Source organism: Babylonia areolata, chromosome 3, assembly GCF_041734735.1.
Source record: "Babylonia areolata isolate BAREFJ2019XMU chromosome 3, ASM4173473v1, whole genome shotgun sequence".
Classification (NCBI taxonomy): domain Eukaryota; kingdom Metazoa; phylum Mollusca; class Gastropoda; order Neogastropoda; family Buccinidae; genus Babylonia; species Babylonia areolata.
Genome location: NC_134878.1, coordinates 7,254,024 through 7,271,265, shown reverse-complemented (window position 1 = coordinate 7,271,265; position 17,242 = coordinate 7,254,024). Strand labels below are relative to the sequence as shown.

Genomic DNA, 17,242 nt, shown 5'->3' with positions numbered 1-17,242 from the left:
TTTTTGTAGTTTAGCTTGGAGGCGCTTCCTTTCCTCTCTCTCTGCTGCTAATTCCATGCGGAGCTCCTCAATGGGGTCCATCGGGCAGGGTCCCGCAGAAGGGTTTTCAACCGTTGTCTCTGCTGGAGGGGTCTTCTGAGCGGCCGTTGTTGTTCTAGCCTTTGGTTTCGTGATTGGGGCTGAGTGTTTCTCTGGCTGCCAGGCGTTCGGGATAGGAGGACGGGCCCCTTGCGCAACTGGTCTGTTTTCTTTTTCTTGGAGGTTGTTCTTGGCCTGTCGGAAAGCTTCTGCTCTGGGCATGTAATGTTCCGACCTTAGGCGGTTTGCAGTCGCCCATTCACGTCGAGCTGGGCAGCCCCCATACGCTGCCGAGTGCTCCCCTCTACAGTTTATGCACCTCCGTTTCAGTGCAGTACATTTGTTAGCCGCATGGCCCGTTTTGCCACAAGTCGGGCAGGTGGTCTCCTTCGCCGGGCACTTCTTCTTGACATGTCCAAGCCGCTGGCACTTGTAGCATCGCGTGACTTCTGCTACGTAGGGAGTCACGGCGTACTCCCGCTTGTTAATTTTCAAAGCCCTTGGTAGGGTCGTTGCCAGGACGGTCACCTTGACTGCGAATGGCTGTCTTGACCTTGGGCTGTCCAGAAATAGATTCTATTTTCTGGAGAAAGTTTTCCATAGTTACATGTGTGGGGATGTGACGCACGACACCCTCCACCGTGGGGATAGGCACTGTGCATTGTACCGCCGTCTCTCCAATTTTCTTAAGCTTCAGTAGTTGGTTTTTTTTCTGCTGAAGGTGGCTACTGCAGCCAATTAATGTTTGGTTTTTTTTCCGTCCAGGAGGTTTGATGGTGCGGACAGGGGCCCACCATGCCTTTCAGTATATCAGCAAGTTTCCAAGCAAGAGCCTGGAGGGTGTTTTGGCCGTTGCCAACATCTTCAATGATCACAGGGTGTAGTCGCAGAAGACCGGGCTCAGAACCGGTTCTCTCGTCGTTTTAGCAGGCCCTCGGGTGGGCCTGGGCCTTTGATTTCTGTTTGGTTCATGGGAGGATCCATCGATTATTGATTTCTTGGGACTGTCTGTTGACCTGGTTGGTACGTTTTGACCGAGTTCCGGGGGGAGGCCCAGTATCGGTTTCAGTAGACTCAGAGGCGTTTTCAGGACTCTCAGGGATTGGGGTATTGGTGAGTCTCGTCTTTTCTTATTTGTTTTCAAAGTCCAGGAAGTTTCTTCGTATGAGGATAGTCCGGATTCCATAGAGAGGGATGCCACACTCATTCCTCTTTTTCTTGGTCCGAGAGGGTCCAATTCTTTCTTTATCAATCTCTCCCTGCTCCCACTGGAGAGGAACTGCCTCTGCTCCGCTGTAAAATGTAAAAACTGAACAATTTCCAGGAAAAAAAGAATTGAGAAACAAAAAAACACACAAAAAAATGTTCTAGACAGATAATTACTATTAGCTGGATCTGAGTTATTTCAATAAGAAATTGGCATCCTTCTGCGCATTGTATGAATGAATTGACACGCATGCTACAAAAGGGTAAAGTAATTCATGAAAGGATCAGTTTAGTAGGCAAAAAAAAAAGAAGAAAAAAACTTTTAAAATAAAATTTTAAAAAAAAACACGGACGCGCCTACAAACCTGTAGACACAGACTCACTGACCAACTTCCCCCATCTTGACCCAGCCCCACCCCCATACAATCTACCACTGACAAACACGCGCGCGCGCACACCTACACCGGCAAACGCACATACTCACGCACGCACACACGCGTGCGTATATGCTAACACACACACACACACACACACACACACACACACACACACACTATGCCACATACACACGCATGCCGCGCGCGCGCAGACATTGAACGACTACAAAAATTAGACAATCTACGCTTATTTTGTGGGTTTGAAATACAGAGAGAAACACGGTATAACCAACAGCATAAACATGATGTTAGTACCATCATTCTCATGATAATGATAATAATGATAATGATAATAATAATACCCAACGCGCAGTGCAAAATAAACTAACGATCAACACCAGAACGACAATTAATATATCTAAAGGACCACACACACACACACGCACACACACACACACACACACACACACGCACGCACGCACGCACGCACACATACACACACAACACACACACACACACACACAAATTAACACACACACGCGCACGCACACCACACACACACACACACACACACACACACACACACACACACACACACACACGCACACACACACAATTCAATTTACCCATGACCCCTATCGGTGCATGGCGGTGGACGTCAGAAAAAAACACAGCACAATCAAGGATACAATTAGAAGGTAAAATAAGGTTAACACTCCTCTGCATGAAAGCATCGAATAACAACATTCTTTTGCATGAAAGTATCCCATGCGAAAATAAAAGTCCACGCAAACCTCTCTCTCTCTCTCTCTCTCTCTCTCTCTCTCTCTCTCTCTCTGTGTGTGTGTGTGTGTGTGTGTGTGTGTGTGTGTGTGTGTGTGTGTGTGCATTAAACTGACTACTGATATATACAGCTTTCCTATTTTTAATGTGCCACTGTTAGTCACAAATGGAAAAGATTCTGAATAAGGAAAAAAAAAAAAAACTTCAGTAGGCCCCAGTTTGGTTTTTACCGTTTTATGTTTTTCTATTCTTAACCTAATACTCACTGGCGCATGTTCTGGTGGCTTGCATGGTTGCTTGTGATTTAACTGGGGTTTAACTTCGGAATACGAAAAACTGCAAAACTGACTGGTACTGCATTCTGTAAATCACTTTTGGAACTCCGACAGAGAGAACGGGGCCCAGTGGGGGGGGAAAGATGGGGAGAACGAAAGAGAGATACGGATACAGATAGCGATAATTCATTCAGTTCAGTGAAGGCCATTGCCCCTCGTTCAAACACATTATCATAAAACAACAGTTTCAGTTTCAGTTTCAGTAGCTCAAGGAGGCGTCACTGCGTTCATACAAATCCATATACGCTACACCACATCTGCCAAGCAGATGCCTGACCAGCAGCGTAACCCAACGCGCTTAGTCAGGCCTTGAGGAGAAAAAAAAGGTGAATAAATAATAGATAAGCTTACACAAATAAATAAATAAATAATAACTATAATGTAAAAAAAAAAAAATTAATAACAATAATAAATAGATAAATAAATAAATAAATAAGATAACAATGATGATAAATAAGCAAATAGGTGTAAAACATGAAGACACACATTCACATATACACCCACACATGCATAACAGATATGCACCGAACATGCAGTTTCACAGATATGAAAGCACAGTCAAATACATATAAACGTACATGAGCTCCAACACACACACACACACATACCACACACATTACCCTGCACCTCCTCTACCCCCCTCCTCCACACACTCTATAAAACAACAGCGACAAGTAATATGCGCACGCACAGAGAGAGAGAGAGAGAGAGAGAGAGAGGAAGTCTATGATATACCAGTGTCGACAGTATCGTGCAAATGAGATCTGGGACTGGATGCAGTCCAAACTAAAATAATTAGACAAAGTCCTACAGTTGCAATCCAGCCATCAAGTGGCGCGTTTCCCACCGCGTCCATGCAACATGATATTATTGAAGTCACGCGTCGCTTAGCTACGGCGTAACAAAATAAACGCTTTGCATGTATGTGTATATGTTCCTTCTCAGTGTCCTCTACACACCTGTGCAGTCTCACATGAGTTTTAAATAATGCAGTCTGTATTTGTTTTTTCTCTACCCTGTGACACTCCTGATCCCTCTCTCCTTTTTCATTTCATAGCGCTTTTTTTTCTGTTTTGTTTTGTGTGTGCTCTATATCCATGGCTCAATAGAGCGATTCGCTATTCAGTGGTGTGCTGTCTGTGTGTATGTGTTTAGGTCTCTCTCACTCTGTGTCTGTCTCTCCTTGTCTCTTCCTGTCTCTGTCATATATACACCGCATACACACACACACACACACACACACACACACACACACACACACACACACACACACACACACACACCAACGCGCGCGCACACACACACACACACACACAAACACACAAACGCACGCGCACACACACACACACACACACACACACACACAACACACATACACACACGCACATACACACACACGCGCGCGCGCGCACGCACGCACACCCACACGCACACACACACACACACACACACACACACACACACACAAAAGAGAAAGAAAGATGACTGCACGACTGAGTATCGTGAAGGAATGTGTTAACGCACGACTGATATCGGTAATTGACATAAATGACAACAAAGGCGGAGGACTGAGAGAGAGAGAAAAAGAGAGGGGGTGGTGGTGTGGGGGGGGAGCAGTTTTAAGTATGAGACATTTGTGCGCGCGCGAGTGTGTGTCTGTAGATACATATGGGTGCATGTGAGTGAGTGAATGCGTGTGTGCGCGCACGTGTGTATAATTGTGTGTGTGTGTGTGTGTGTGTGTGTGTGTGTGTGTGTGTGTGTGTGTGTGTGATGGTTTATTTGGCGTTTTTTTACGATCATTTTCGTTACGTTTCGTGGGACGCGTCCCTCCCCCCCCCCCCTCACATCCCCTCCCACCCCTTACGTAACCCCACTGCACAAACTCCGACCGCACCCTTCACCCCCACCTTCCACCGCCCCTCACGACCCAAATCTCTCTTTTCCGAAAATGGCCCAGTGCCAGCCAACCAGGAGTCGACACAATGTGTGTTATAAAACCCGCATTGAAAGTCTATCTGGGGAAACAAAAACAAAAAAACAAAACCACCTCCATTCCCTCCCCCTCTCCCCCCCCCCCCCTCCCCCCCAGTGAACGTTTTCTGTTGGGTTATACTTGAACCCTTGTACTAAATGGGCCAACAGGATTTGCCAAAAGAAGGTAAGCTCTCTTTTCCAGTTATGTGTGTGTGTGTGTGTGTGTGTGTGTGTACGTGGGTGTGTGTCTGCGGTTGTTTTTTTTCAACCCCACGGACGTGCTTCAGCGAATCTGTCTAATGCTGTAAATAGGTCAATGAGGGTGGGGGAGGGGGATAAGGACTCAGCGAGGGCAAGGTCGTGGGGTGAAGGTGGGGGTGACGGGGAGGGGGGGGGGGGGCACAGAAAACATGAAAGCCACTCAGTGGAAGCAAAACTCTCCTCAGGGTGCCGTCCTTTTAATATCCGGACTGTAAAGAAACTGTAGTCATTAGGATGAGACGATAAACCGAGGTCCCGTGTGCAGCATGCACTTAGCGCATGTAAAAGAACCCACGGCAACAAAAGGGTTGTACCTGGCAAAATTCTGTAGAAAAATCCACTTTGATAAAAAATAAAATAAAATTAAAAAAAACTGCACGCAGGAAAAATACCAAAAAAAAAAAAAAAAAAAAAAAGGGTGGCGCTGTTGTGTAGCGACGCGCTCTCCCTAGGGAGAACAGCCCGAATTTCACACAGAGAAATCTGTTGTGATAAAAAGAAATACAAATACAAATGCAAACATGTATGTTCCTAGGAGGCACAATAATCCCTTACAAGAGAAGGGACACCGTGTCACAATCGTTGGGTCGGTCAGTGCCAAAAAAAAAAACCAACAAAAACCCATATATATATATATATATACATATACATATATATATATGTGTGTGTGTATTCACACATATATATATATAATTATGCATATAGTATGTGTGTGTGTGCGTGTGTGTGTGCACTGGTCAAAGTGTCAAACGAGAGAGAGACAGAACGAACGAACAAACTTTTTTAAATGAGGGAAGTGGAATAAGCATGCACGTGCTTTTTTTTACATCCAGCCTTCAGAGCAAAGAGAAATGAAATCAAAATACTCACAGGATATCAAAAGGTTATAGAAGTACATACATAATATTCAAATACACGGTAAACATTTACAGGTACATAATCATAATGCAATGACAAAAATGCATATAAATATAATAATATGATAATATCACAGAGAGAGTGGGGGCGGGGTGGTGATTTTGTCAAATGGGTTTCTCATTTATTTGAAACTAAAAAGGACAGTCGAAAGCTATGATATGGCCAAAAAAGCTAGCAGGGGACGGGAGAGAGAGACGGGGGAAGAGAGAGAGACAGACAGACAGGCAGAAAGAAACAAAGAAAATGAGACAGACGGACAGAGAGATTGAGATCACACACACACACACACATAGAGAGAGAGTTACAGTTCTTTCTGTTCAGTCAATGCGATGTTTCCAGCCAACGCGGTGTTCCGAGATTCTGATTCACTCACAAAAATATGGGGAACGTAAGCGCGATTGCCGTGTGTCTGTCTGTCTGTCTGTCTGACTATCTGTCTGCCTGTGTCTGTGTGTGTGTGTGTGTGCGGTTTTTGTTGTTGTTGTTGGTGGTGGTGGTGGTGGTTTTTTTCCTTCTTTCTTAATATATATATATATATATATATATATATTATATTATATTATATTATATTCCTGGCATCGTTTGGATTCAGCGAAACAAACTAAGGGAGGCAACACTTCCTCCTTCGGTGTATCATCTATATTTTGAATTCTTCCCCCTTCGATGGGCCAAAAGTCAATTGCGTACACATATTTATACATATTCAAAGCGCGTGCTCATAATTCTTCGCGAACGCTAACGACGCCATTTTGTTTCAAGTAGTTGACCTGCCCGTTCAATCCTATATTCTATCGACAATACACGATAACATGTGATGGAAAGTTGGAGAAGGAGACCGTTAAATATTTATTCAGAGAATGATTTGTGAACGCCTCATCACTTACTGGATTATGCCCCAAACTGCCATAAAAATATCCACAGAATCAGTCGGAATTCACAGTTAACAATAATAAACCATGAGAGTTAATACCCTTGAATTGATGAAACGTAAAAATTTCCAGACTTCTGAAAATGAAGTCCTGTTCACTTCATACGACGTTTAGAAGTACTTGTACTTGGCTCTACATGTTATTAGTCTAACAAAATACTCAATTTTCATATCAACTTTAAAACTATAAAACTAGAATGAACATAAAAGAGAAATTGAATCGACCAGCGTGTTAACCAGGTGTAACTAAAATTGTACATCTATCTAGATCTAGAGAAAACGGCTAAATGTTGCAGTGTGTTTGCGGCGATAGCCACGTCTCCTTTACCGCGGACTAAAAAAAGAATTTTTAATTGCCCTTAAAGATTTCTTGAATGCCCAAGATACACCAGAATAATATGATTTAAACAGCGTTCTCACTGGGAATACCGCAATCGATTTATCGCCCTTTAAAAAAGCATGTTTAAATATTATATTTTTGAACGTCAGCTAAAGAGCCAGGAGAGTGTAATGGGCAAGACAGTTTTTTTCTAACCCGAACACGGGGGTTCGAATCTTCCGTTGGGACTTTTTTTTTTTTTTTTCTTTTTTTTCTTTTAACCCGAAGCTTTATAATAACAAATACAGAACACATTTTAACGATTAGATCTTTTTTAAGTGTATCTCAAGTGAGTCTTGAAGGCCTTGCCTCTCTTGTTTTTGTTTGTTTGTTTGTTTTTTGTTTGTTTGCTGTTGTTTTTTCCTTTTGCTCCTTTTCAATTTTTTTTAATGGATTTCATGTATATCTGTTAGTTTACTAAATCTATTGGTGTGAAAAATGTTGTGTGCGTGTGCGTGCGTTCTTACTTGTGTTTGAGTATGTGTGCCAAGTCGTGAACAAAAAAGTTAACGATTGTACGGTTAATCATTTTGTTGCTGTGCACTGGGGTGTCCATAGTCCTTTTGTGTAGTCTCGGGTGTTGCTGGAGGTTGTTGTGGGCTGCTGCACAAAGGATTCGCCTTCTTCAGATCATTGATGCTGAAAGGACAACAAATAACACATGTGACCTCATTTAAGTAAATGACGCATTTCATGGTTATGACGTAAAACTTGCAATTTAGAAAAGATGTTGAAAAAATATATATACAACGTCAGCGAAAAAAGGCCAACTGCAGTGAACTAGCAAGCATTGTTTGTGACGAGTAGTTCTGTTTTGCCAAGGTGAGCAAAAATATTCTATAAATTTCGATTGTTTAAGTTTTCTTGTTGGAAGAGGCTTTCTGTGTAATTTATTTCATGCAGCCAAGACAAGGTTAAACTTATAAGTCTTATGTAATGTTGCAAAGATGAACAACATAGTCTGATCTGTCCTGAGGTTTAATAATTAATACCAGAAAAATACTACCATCATTTATGTTGTGTTTCATATAATTTGTATTCTGTTTCTGATAGTTATGTTATTTTAATTGTTTATGTTTATAATTTTGGTGTAAAATACTATTGCTGTTATATAATATCCTCCATGCCCCAAAAGGGGTGAAAAGATGAAATATTCTTGATTCTTGTGTGTGTGTATGTGTGTGTGTGTGTGTGTGTGTGTGCATTTTACTTATATATACGATTTATCTGTTGGATGTCATTATTTATTTACATTGTTGTGCAACACCTTATTGTTTTAATGTGCGCGTGAGTGTGTGTGTGTGTGTGTGTTTGTGCATGATACTTATATATACTTTATTTGCTGGATTTTGTTGTTTTTTATACATTGTTGTGTGACATTTTGTCATAATGCGCACACCCGTATCAATCTGTCGTGAATGACTTTGACTTTTTATGTGACAAGTTTTAATGTCTTTTATGGTGTGCATGATGATTTTTGTTAGTGTTTACTCTTTCGCATTTCCAAGGCAAAAGTCACATGTGTACATACATGCATAACACAACATACAAAGAGAGAGAGAGACAGACAGCCAGACAGAAACAGAGAACACTGGCAACCACAGAGAGAGAGAGAGAGAGAGAGAGAGAGAGAGAGAAACACTAGTAACCAAAGAGGAAGAGAGAGAGACAAGAGAGAAAGCACACTGGCAACCACATTTAACTGCAAAAATACACACACAAAGGTTTGGCGTTTCATTGACAATTTATTGGTGAATTTCTCCAAACGATATCACATTTTCCTTCAACAATTTCACTCATCCCACTATGGTTGGATTAACATTAGAAAAGGGATTGGGATGTGACCAGATTGGGAACAGACAAGTTGTTTTTGGGGGGGGGGGCGGGTCAGAAGTTTGATCTGAGCAAAAACCTTAACAATCGAATAACATTTTCTGTATGTAAATTACAAAATTTCATTATCTTTTCTTTTTCTATTCGCCACTCTTAATTACGAGACAATCTCCACTATTTGTGGGAGGTGATTAAAGAACAAATCAGAGAGAAAGCGAGCGATGAAGAGGAAGACAGACAAATTCAGAGTTGCAGCCTGCTCAGTGTCTTATACTCATGGATTTTTTTCTCTTTTGTTCATACGGTCATGTTTTTCTGGTTTTTTTTCACTTTGACTTTAATGCTGTTGAGAGTTGTGATGAAATGGGACAATGAATGAAAAAAAAAAAAGGGGGGGGGGAGAAAGAAAATGGACAAATGACAACAGATATTATATTCTCAGAAGAGAACAAAATGAGGTGTGGTGGGAAGGGGGGGGTTCAATTCTTGCAGCTGCATGAGGCGTCGCACTGGCAGGAGCTGGGCCCGGTGCATCCCTTTGCACATTTGCACTTGCCATCTGGAAGAATAAAATAATCATTATTATCATTTATGTCATTTACTTATCTTTAGCAGTTGCCATCTGAAAGAATAAAATAATCATTATTATCATGTATGTCGTTTACATTATCATTTGTGTCATTTATTTATCCATCTGTAATTATTTCTTTTCATTTTTGTTTACTATATCAATTCATTAATATCTTATACTTAACTATTTTGTTCACTTTTGAATCTTATTTCACTCGTAGACTCTTTTTTTTTTTCTTATTTGCCATCAAGGCCTGACTAAACACGTTGGGTTACGCATTTGCTTAGCAGATGTAGTGTAGTGTATAGTGTGGATAAGATTTGTCCCAACCACGCTATGAGTAACTGACATAAACTGATTCTGAAACAAACAAAAAATAATGTAAAATGTGGTGTGGGGGTGAAGACGATGACGACAAAACATGGTGTATATATATATAGTTTTTCTCACAACATTTGTTCAGTTAAAAACTTTGTAGGCAACCTCTTCAAGTCCCTGGCTTGCTCTAGAGCACTCTAATTGCTGTTAAACGTTTGTAGAGCATTCATTTCTTCCAGCGATTCACTATACTGATGACAGGATAAGTGATGAAAGCCATGTATTGGTAAGTACTTTTTTTTTTTTTTTTATTCTTGTCTTTTATCTACATTCTAAAATCATACTCTATTACCACTGAACACACAATATAATCTCTAAAAGAAAATCACTATTAGATAGAACAAAAAAGATACATAAATAACTGAACTGTAGCCACCACCACCACATCAAAAATCACACAGGACTATTTCATGCTACCTCTGCACACAGCATGGGAGGAGGGAATATAATGTCAAAAACTAGGAATCCTTGTCCCACAAAATAACCAGAGAACATTCTCAAAGAATGCTCGATTTCAACACGACAGTAACGTCACTGTGAAGAGACTTCATGAAAACAAGGAACTGACGACCTGAGGGGACCAGCAAAGGGTCATGAACATCAGAGTGGACAGCAGACAGAAGACCTAGGAACAGTGGAAAACAGGCTGGTGAGGGAGGGAGTGGGCCGGAGGAGGTGGCGGGACGGGAGGGGGAGTTGTGGCGTGAAGCATTAGCCGTGCAGACGAAAATGATACAGTTCCTGCGTACCTGTACAGTTGCATTTGCAGGACTGGCACTTGCAGTCGCCCTTGCACTCACAGCCCTTGGCGGCACATCCACAGGGTGTCTCCCTGCAGGCATCGGTGCAGCCAGCACCTGTACACACACACACACACACACAGAATTAGTCTTCTGGATGTATGTATGATAGTCGTGTTCGACTTGACCATCAGAACAGCAGAGGAAGTAACTGCTGTCCCGACTATCTGGGCTAGGGTTTGATTATAGTGCCTAGTGGACATACTCATCTATGTATGTGTGTTTATACGAGTAAGCGCGTCGGGTTGGCACTGCTGGTCAGGCATCTGCTTGAGAGGATGTGGTGCAATGGCGTATGTATATATACATATGTATATATATTATGTTTTTGTCTGAACGCTGTGACACCTCCTTGAGTAAATGAACTGAAGTGATATGTATGTATGTCTGTGTGTGTGTATGAATGTATGATGCATGTATGCACATTGATGTATACGTACACACTGCATACACTGTCCCACCACTCCTCTCTCATCTACACAGACTACTCTGCCAGGTAGAAAACATTAAAAAACGGTGACACATGGACTGGTGGGGACTGCGGTAGGCGGTATGTGAATGGTCAGAACAAGGGAAGAACAGCAGGGAGGTGACGGCATAGAACTACTGTACCTTTGCAGGACGGGCACTTGCAGTCGCCCGTGCACTGACAGCCCTTGGCGGCACATCCACAGGGTGTCTCCCTGCAGGCATCAGTGCAGCCGGCACCTGTACACACACACACACACAGAGTTAGTCTTCTGGACCATGTATGATAGTTGTGTTCAACTTGACCATCAGAACAGCAGAGGAAGTAACTGCTGTCCCGACTATGTGGGCTAGGGTTTATTATGGTGGATAGTGTCCCCTGGACATACACATCTATGTATGTGTGTTTATATCACTAAGGATGTTGGGTTGGCATGCTGGTCAGGCATCTGCTGGAGCAGATGTGGTGTAATGGCGTGTGTGTGTGTGTGTGTGTGTGTGTGTGTGGTTTTGTGCAAACGCTTTGATGCCTCTTTGAGTAAATGAACTGAAGTGATATGTATGATTGTCTGTGTGTGTACGAATGTATGATGCATGTGTGTGCATGCATGTATGCACATTGATGTATACGTACACACTGCATACACTGCCCCACCACTCTTCTCTATATCTACATAGACTACTCTGCCAGGAAGAAAACTTTAAAAACCGGTGGCACATGGACCGGTGGGGACTGCGATAGGCGGTATGTGAATGGTCAGAACAAGGGAGAATAGCAGGGAGGTGACGGCATAGAACTACTGTACCTTTGCAGGACGGGCACTTGCAGTCGCCCGTGCACTGACAGCCCTTGGCGGCACATCCACAGGGTGTCTCCCTGCAGGCATCAGTGCAGCCGGCACCTGTACACACACACACAGACACACACACACATAAGTTAGTCTTCTGGACTACGTATGATAGTCATGTTCGACTTGACCATCAGAACAGCAGAGGAAGTAACTGCTGTGCCAGCTATCTGGGCTTGGGTTTATTATAGTGGATAGTGTCCTCTGGACGTACACATCTATGTATGTGTGTTTATATCACTAAGGATGTTGGGTTGGCATGCTGGTCAGGCATCTGCTGGAGCAGATGTGGTGTAATGGCGTGTGTGTGTGTGTGTGTGTGTGTGTGTGTGTGGTTTTGTGCAAACGCTTTGATGCCTCTTTGAGTAAATGAACTGAAGTGATATGTATGATTGTCTGTGTGTGTACGAATGTATGATGCATGTGTGTGCATGCATGTATGCACATTGATGTATACGTACACACTGCATACACTGCCCCACCACTCTTCTCTATATCTACATAGACTACTCTGCCAGGAAGAAAACTTTAAAAACCGGTGGCACATGGACCGGTGGGGACTGCGGAAGGCGGTATGTGAATGGTCAGAACAAGGGAAGAATAGCAGGGAGGTGACGGCATAGAACTACTGTACCTTTGCAGGATGGGCACTTGCAGTCGCCCGTGCACTGACAGCCCTTGGCGGCACATCCACAGGGTGTCTCCCTGCAGGCATCAGTACAGCCAGCACCTGTACACACACACACACAGAGTTAGTCTTCTGGACTATATATGATAGTCGTGTTCGACTTGACCATCAGAACAGTAGAGGAAGTAACTGCTGTTCCGACTATCTGGGCTAGGGTTTATTATGGTGGATAGTGTCCTCTGGACGTATATATCTATGTGTGTGTTTATACGACTAAGCGCGTCGGGTTGGCATGCTGGTCAGGCATCTGCTGGAGCAGATGTGGTGTAACAGCGTGTGCGTGTGTGTGTTTGTGGTTTTGTGCAAACGCTTTGACGCTTCTTTGAGTAAATGAACTGAAGTGATATGTATCATTGTCTGTGTGTGTACGAATGTATGATGCATGTGTGTGCATGCATGTATGCACATTGATGTATACGTACACACTGCATACACTGTCCCACCACTCCTCTCTCATCTACACAGACTACTCTGCCAGGTAGAAAACATTAAAAAACGGTGACACATGGACTGGTGGGGACTGCGGTAGGCGGTATGTGAATGGTCAGAACAAGGGAAGAATAGCAGGGAGGTGACGGCATAGAACTACTGTACCTTTGCAGGATGGGCACTTGCAGTCGCCCTTGCACTCACAGCCCTTGGCGGCACATCCACAGGGCGTCTCCCTGCAGGCATCGGTGCAGCCGGCACCTGTACACACACACACACAGAGTTAGTCTTCTGGACCATGTATGATAGTCGTGTTCGACTTGACCATCAGAACAGCAGAGGAAGTAACTGCTGTCCCGGCTATCTGGGCTAGGGTTTATTATAGTGGATGGTGCCCTCTGGATGTACACATCTATGTGTGTGTTTATACGACTAAACGCGTCGGGTTGGCGCTGCTGGTCAGGTATCTGCTTGAGAGGATGTGGTATATATTATATGGTTTTGTCTGAATGCTTTGACGCCTCCTTGAGTAAATGAACTGAAGTGACATGGATGTATGTATGTATGTGTGTGTAGTGTATGAATGTATGATGCATGTGTGTGCATGCATGTATGCACATTGATGTATACATATACACTGCATACACTGTCCCACCACTCCTCTCTCATCTACACAGACTACTCTGCCAGGTAGAAAACATTAAAAACCGGTGGCACATGGACCGGTGGGGACTGCGGTAGGCAGTATGTGAATGGTCAGAACAAGGGAAGAATAGCAGGGAGGTGACGGCATAGAACTACTGTACCTTTGCAGGACTGGCACTTGCAGTCGCCCGTGCACTGGCAGCCCTTGGTGGCACACCCACAGGGCGTCTCCTTGCAGGCATCAGTGCAGCCGGCACCTGTACACACACACACACACACAGAGTTAGTCTTCTGGACTATGTATGACAGTCGTGTTTGACTTGACCATCAGAACAGCAGAGGAAGTAACTGCTGTCCCGACTATCTGGGCTAGGGTTTATTATAGTGGATGGTGTCCTCTGGACATACACATCTATGTGATGTGTGTTTATACGACTTAGCGCATTGGGTTGGCGCTGCTGGTCAGGCATCTGCTTGAGCGGATGTGGTTGAACGGCAATTATATGTTTTTGTCAGAATGCTGCGACGACTCTTTGAGAAAATGAACTGAAATGATATGTATGTATGTGTGTGTAGTGTATGAATGTATGATGCATGTATGCACATTGATGTATACGTACACACTGCATACACTGTCCCACCACTCCTCTCTCATCTACACAGACTACTCTGCCAGGTAGAAAACATTAATAACTGGTGGCACATGGACCGGTGGGGACTGCGATAGGCGGTATGTGAATGGTCAGAACAAGGGAAGAATAGCAGGGAGGTGACGGCATAGAACCTGACTTAAAATACAGCCAGTGGAACTTCAATTGTGGCAAAACGGGGCTTTTAACATAACCACCGCATGTAAATTCAGTGTGAACCAAGTCTTTCCACGATAATACCACTTTCCAACGATATATTACAACTGTCGAGAATAACAAAGATGCTGGGGAAAAATAAATGAACGTAAAACCAAACCACGAAAACAAAACAAAACAGAATCGTTCATTTATTTATTTATAGTCTGTTCATCTAAGATGATATTAGACTGAAAACAAAAGCCCGACAAAAGAAAAAAAAAACACAAAAAAACCCAGCAAACTTTTAACCCCTCTCAGCGAAAAACACCCTCCACCTACTTCCTAAAACTCTAACTCCCCTTTTCTTCTCTTACCAAGAAACCCACATTAATTTTCAAGATGCATTCAAAATCCGATCGTTGTAGCCATCAGGTTAGGTAACTGCTGTCTTCCTTTCTTTCAGTGGTGAATAAGCGAGTTACTTCTCTTAGAGACGTGGTTTCCCATTTTTCAAAAGGAGACAGTCGGGGACTATCTGCAATGTTCTCGTTCAGCCTCAGTGTGATATTGACAATGCTGAATGACAGTTTTGAGAAGGGGGGGGGGAGAGTGGGGGGGGGGGTATGGCATGGGGTCTGACCTACTCAAGACAAGTTGAAAAGAGCATGTGCACATGGTGCACGTTTTCACCTCAGTCGAGTCCTGTAAGAGTTTCAGTTTCAGTTTCAGTAGCTCAAGGAGGCGTCACTGCGTTCGGACAAAACCATATACGCTACACCACATCTGCCAAGCAGATGCCTGACCAGCAGCGTAACCCAACGCGCTTAGGCCTTGAGAGAGAGACTGGGAGAGAGAGAGAGAGAGAACGCCAGAAAGGGGGGGGTTGGATAAAGGAGAAAAGGGGGGGGGGGGAGACACACTGGATAAGCAGACCGAATCTGCACAAACGAGATTACTCAGTGGCCGCTCCGAAACTGGAAACCCTGTAATTAAAACTAATAATATACGGAGAAGGCAAGTACGACAACCACTAATCTGGTGTAAATTGTCAAGTCTGCACATCCACAACGAAGTGGAGTTGGGGTGGGGGCCCCGGTGGGAGCAGATGTGAGGCGAATGGAAAAAAGCGCTCAGTCCCCACACATTCAGTGGGTTTACAGTGCCTTTATCCCTTCCCACCCTCCCCGTTCCTTCCATACTGTTAAAACCACAAAGCTTATCTGTTATACTTTCTGATTATACTGACACGTAATGTTCACGGTGGTATTATGGGAACTAGAGCAAAAACACCGTGAAAGCGATATGAGTTCAAAGACAGCCCCCTCTACCAAATTTGGAAGAAGAAAAAAAAAACTATACCATTCAAACTACAGAAAACATTCTTTCTCTTGATACCTCTTACACCTCGTCATTGCTGAGGAGGGGATCAGAAAGTGGTACAGCAGCAGTTTTCCTCATAGTCCGGCCAGTCCATTATATACTGACTGGAGGCTGGGGGGGGGGGGGGGTTAATTTTATGGTTTTATATCTACAATTCTTCCCCTCCACTCCTGTGTGACTGGCAGAGTGAATGTCTGCGCCTGTTGTTTTCACGACTCGTTCTGTCTTTACTGGGCGGAAATTGTGGATATTGCCAGTTTTATTTCAGTTTCAATCAAACGTTAACTTAGCAAACATAAGTTGCAGCCTTTTTTCTCTGATATTCGGGCTTGTGTCGCCTTCAATTCAAACTTTTACTCTTAGTAACTGATGACACTGTTACATTGACCCAGGCGGCAAATAATGTAACGCATAGGAGCGGTCGGAATGATGAACGAAAAAAACCTAGAAAAATCCGCTGTGCATCCGCAGTATACGGTGTGAATGAAAAAGATCACCAACGATCATTTTGAGCAGGAGCGCGCGCGCGCGCGCACACACACACACACACACGCACACACACATGACAACGTAAACAACGTCGAGACAATCACGCAGATCATGACACAAACTGGCGTCAAAGGTGCTGGCACATACCATAATTATCTGAAGGCAGCGACTTCTTTCCTGCCGCTCCCACCACAGATATGTTCACTTTCGAACATTAAAAAATTAATGACGTAAAATTAATCACACTTTAAAAAAAAAACTTTTTTTCCCCCCCTTTTTTTTTTTAAGATGGTGAGACAGTGCTACGTTAATGATTCATACTGGTGGTTTCGTTCAAAAAGCTAAACAGGCTTTCTGGTTTTTCATCTCAACAAACCAATACCAGGCAATGCACGTGGCATCCGTCTCTGTACACACCAGCTGTGCAGTGTTACTGAAACACCCTGCATGTCATGTTACCCAAAGGACATCAGTTGACAACTCAAAGAATGAACAACAAAATTTCATCCACAAAACATTACGTACCGTACTGAGACATTGTTGATTTCTTTGGGGGCTGGTAGAACGGAAACAAACTGAAGAACAAGCACGCTGTCGGCCTTGACAATTACTGTTGTGGAATGTCTCGTGTCTCGCTGACCTGGTCGAAGCCGGGCAGTGCTTTAAATAGCGTCGTGTTTATC

General features: G+C 43.5%; 1 protein-coding gene and 1 long non-coding RNA gene across 5 annotated transcripts in view; one reads left to right on the top strand and one right to left on the bottom strand.

Annotated features, from left to right (window-relative positions):
* Positions 1-9,472, top strand: part of LOC143279694 (uncharacterized) — a 23,605-nt gene extending 14,133 nt beyond the window's left edge. Inside the window, exon 2 of the long non-coding RNA XR_013054941.1 lies at positions 9,263-9,472. This is a non-coding gene — a long non-coding RNA (uncharacterized LOC143279694). The remainder of the gene's footprint in view (positions 1-9,262) is intronic.
* LOC143279692 (uncharacterized) lies at positions 8,968-17,242 on the bottom strand. 4 transcript variants are annotated; one of them, XM_076583793.1, is made up of 8 exons: positions 17,085-17,242; positions 14,064-14,159; positions 13,423-13,518; positions 12,775-12,870; positions 12,099-12,194; positions 11,437-11,532; positions 10,774-10,881; positions 8,968-9,634 (listed from the first exon to the last, which is right to left on the bottom strand). In XM_076583793.1, the coding sequence occupies exons 1-8, from the start codon at positions 17,095-17,097 to the stop codon at positions 9,555-9,557; spliced, it is 681 nt and encodes a 226-aa protein (XP_076439908.1). In that variant the 5' UTR covers positions 17,098-17,242; the 3' UTR covers positions 8,968-9,554. The 4 variants fall into 4 exon arrangements, with proteins under 4 accessions (XP_076439908.1, XP_076439910.1, XP_076439911.1 ...); XM_076583795.1 differs by lacking the exon at positions 12,775-12,870; XM_076583796.1 differs by lacking the exon at positions 13,423-13,518.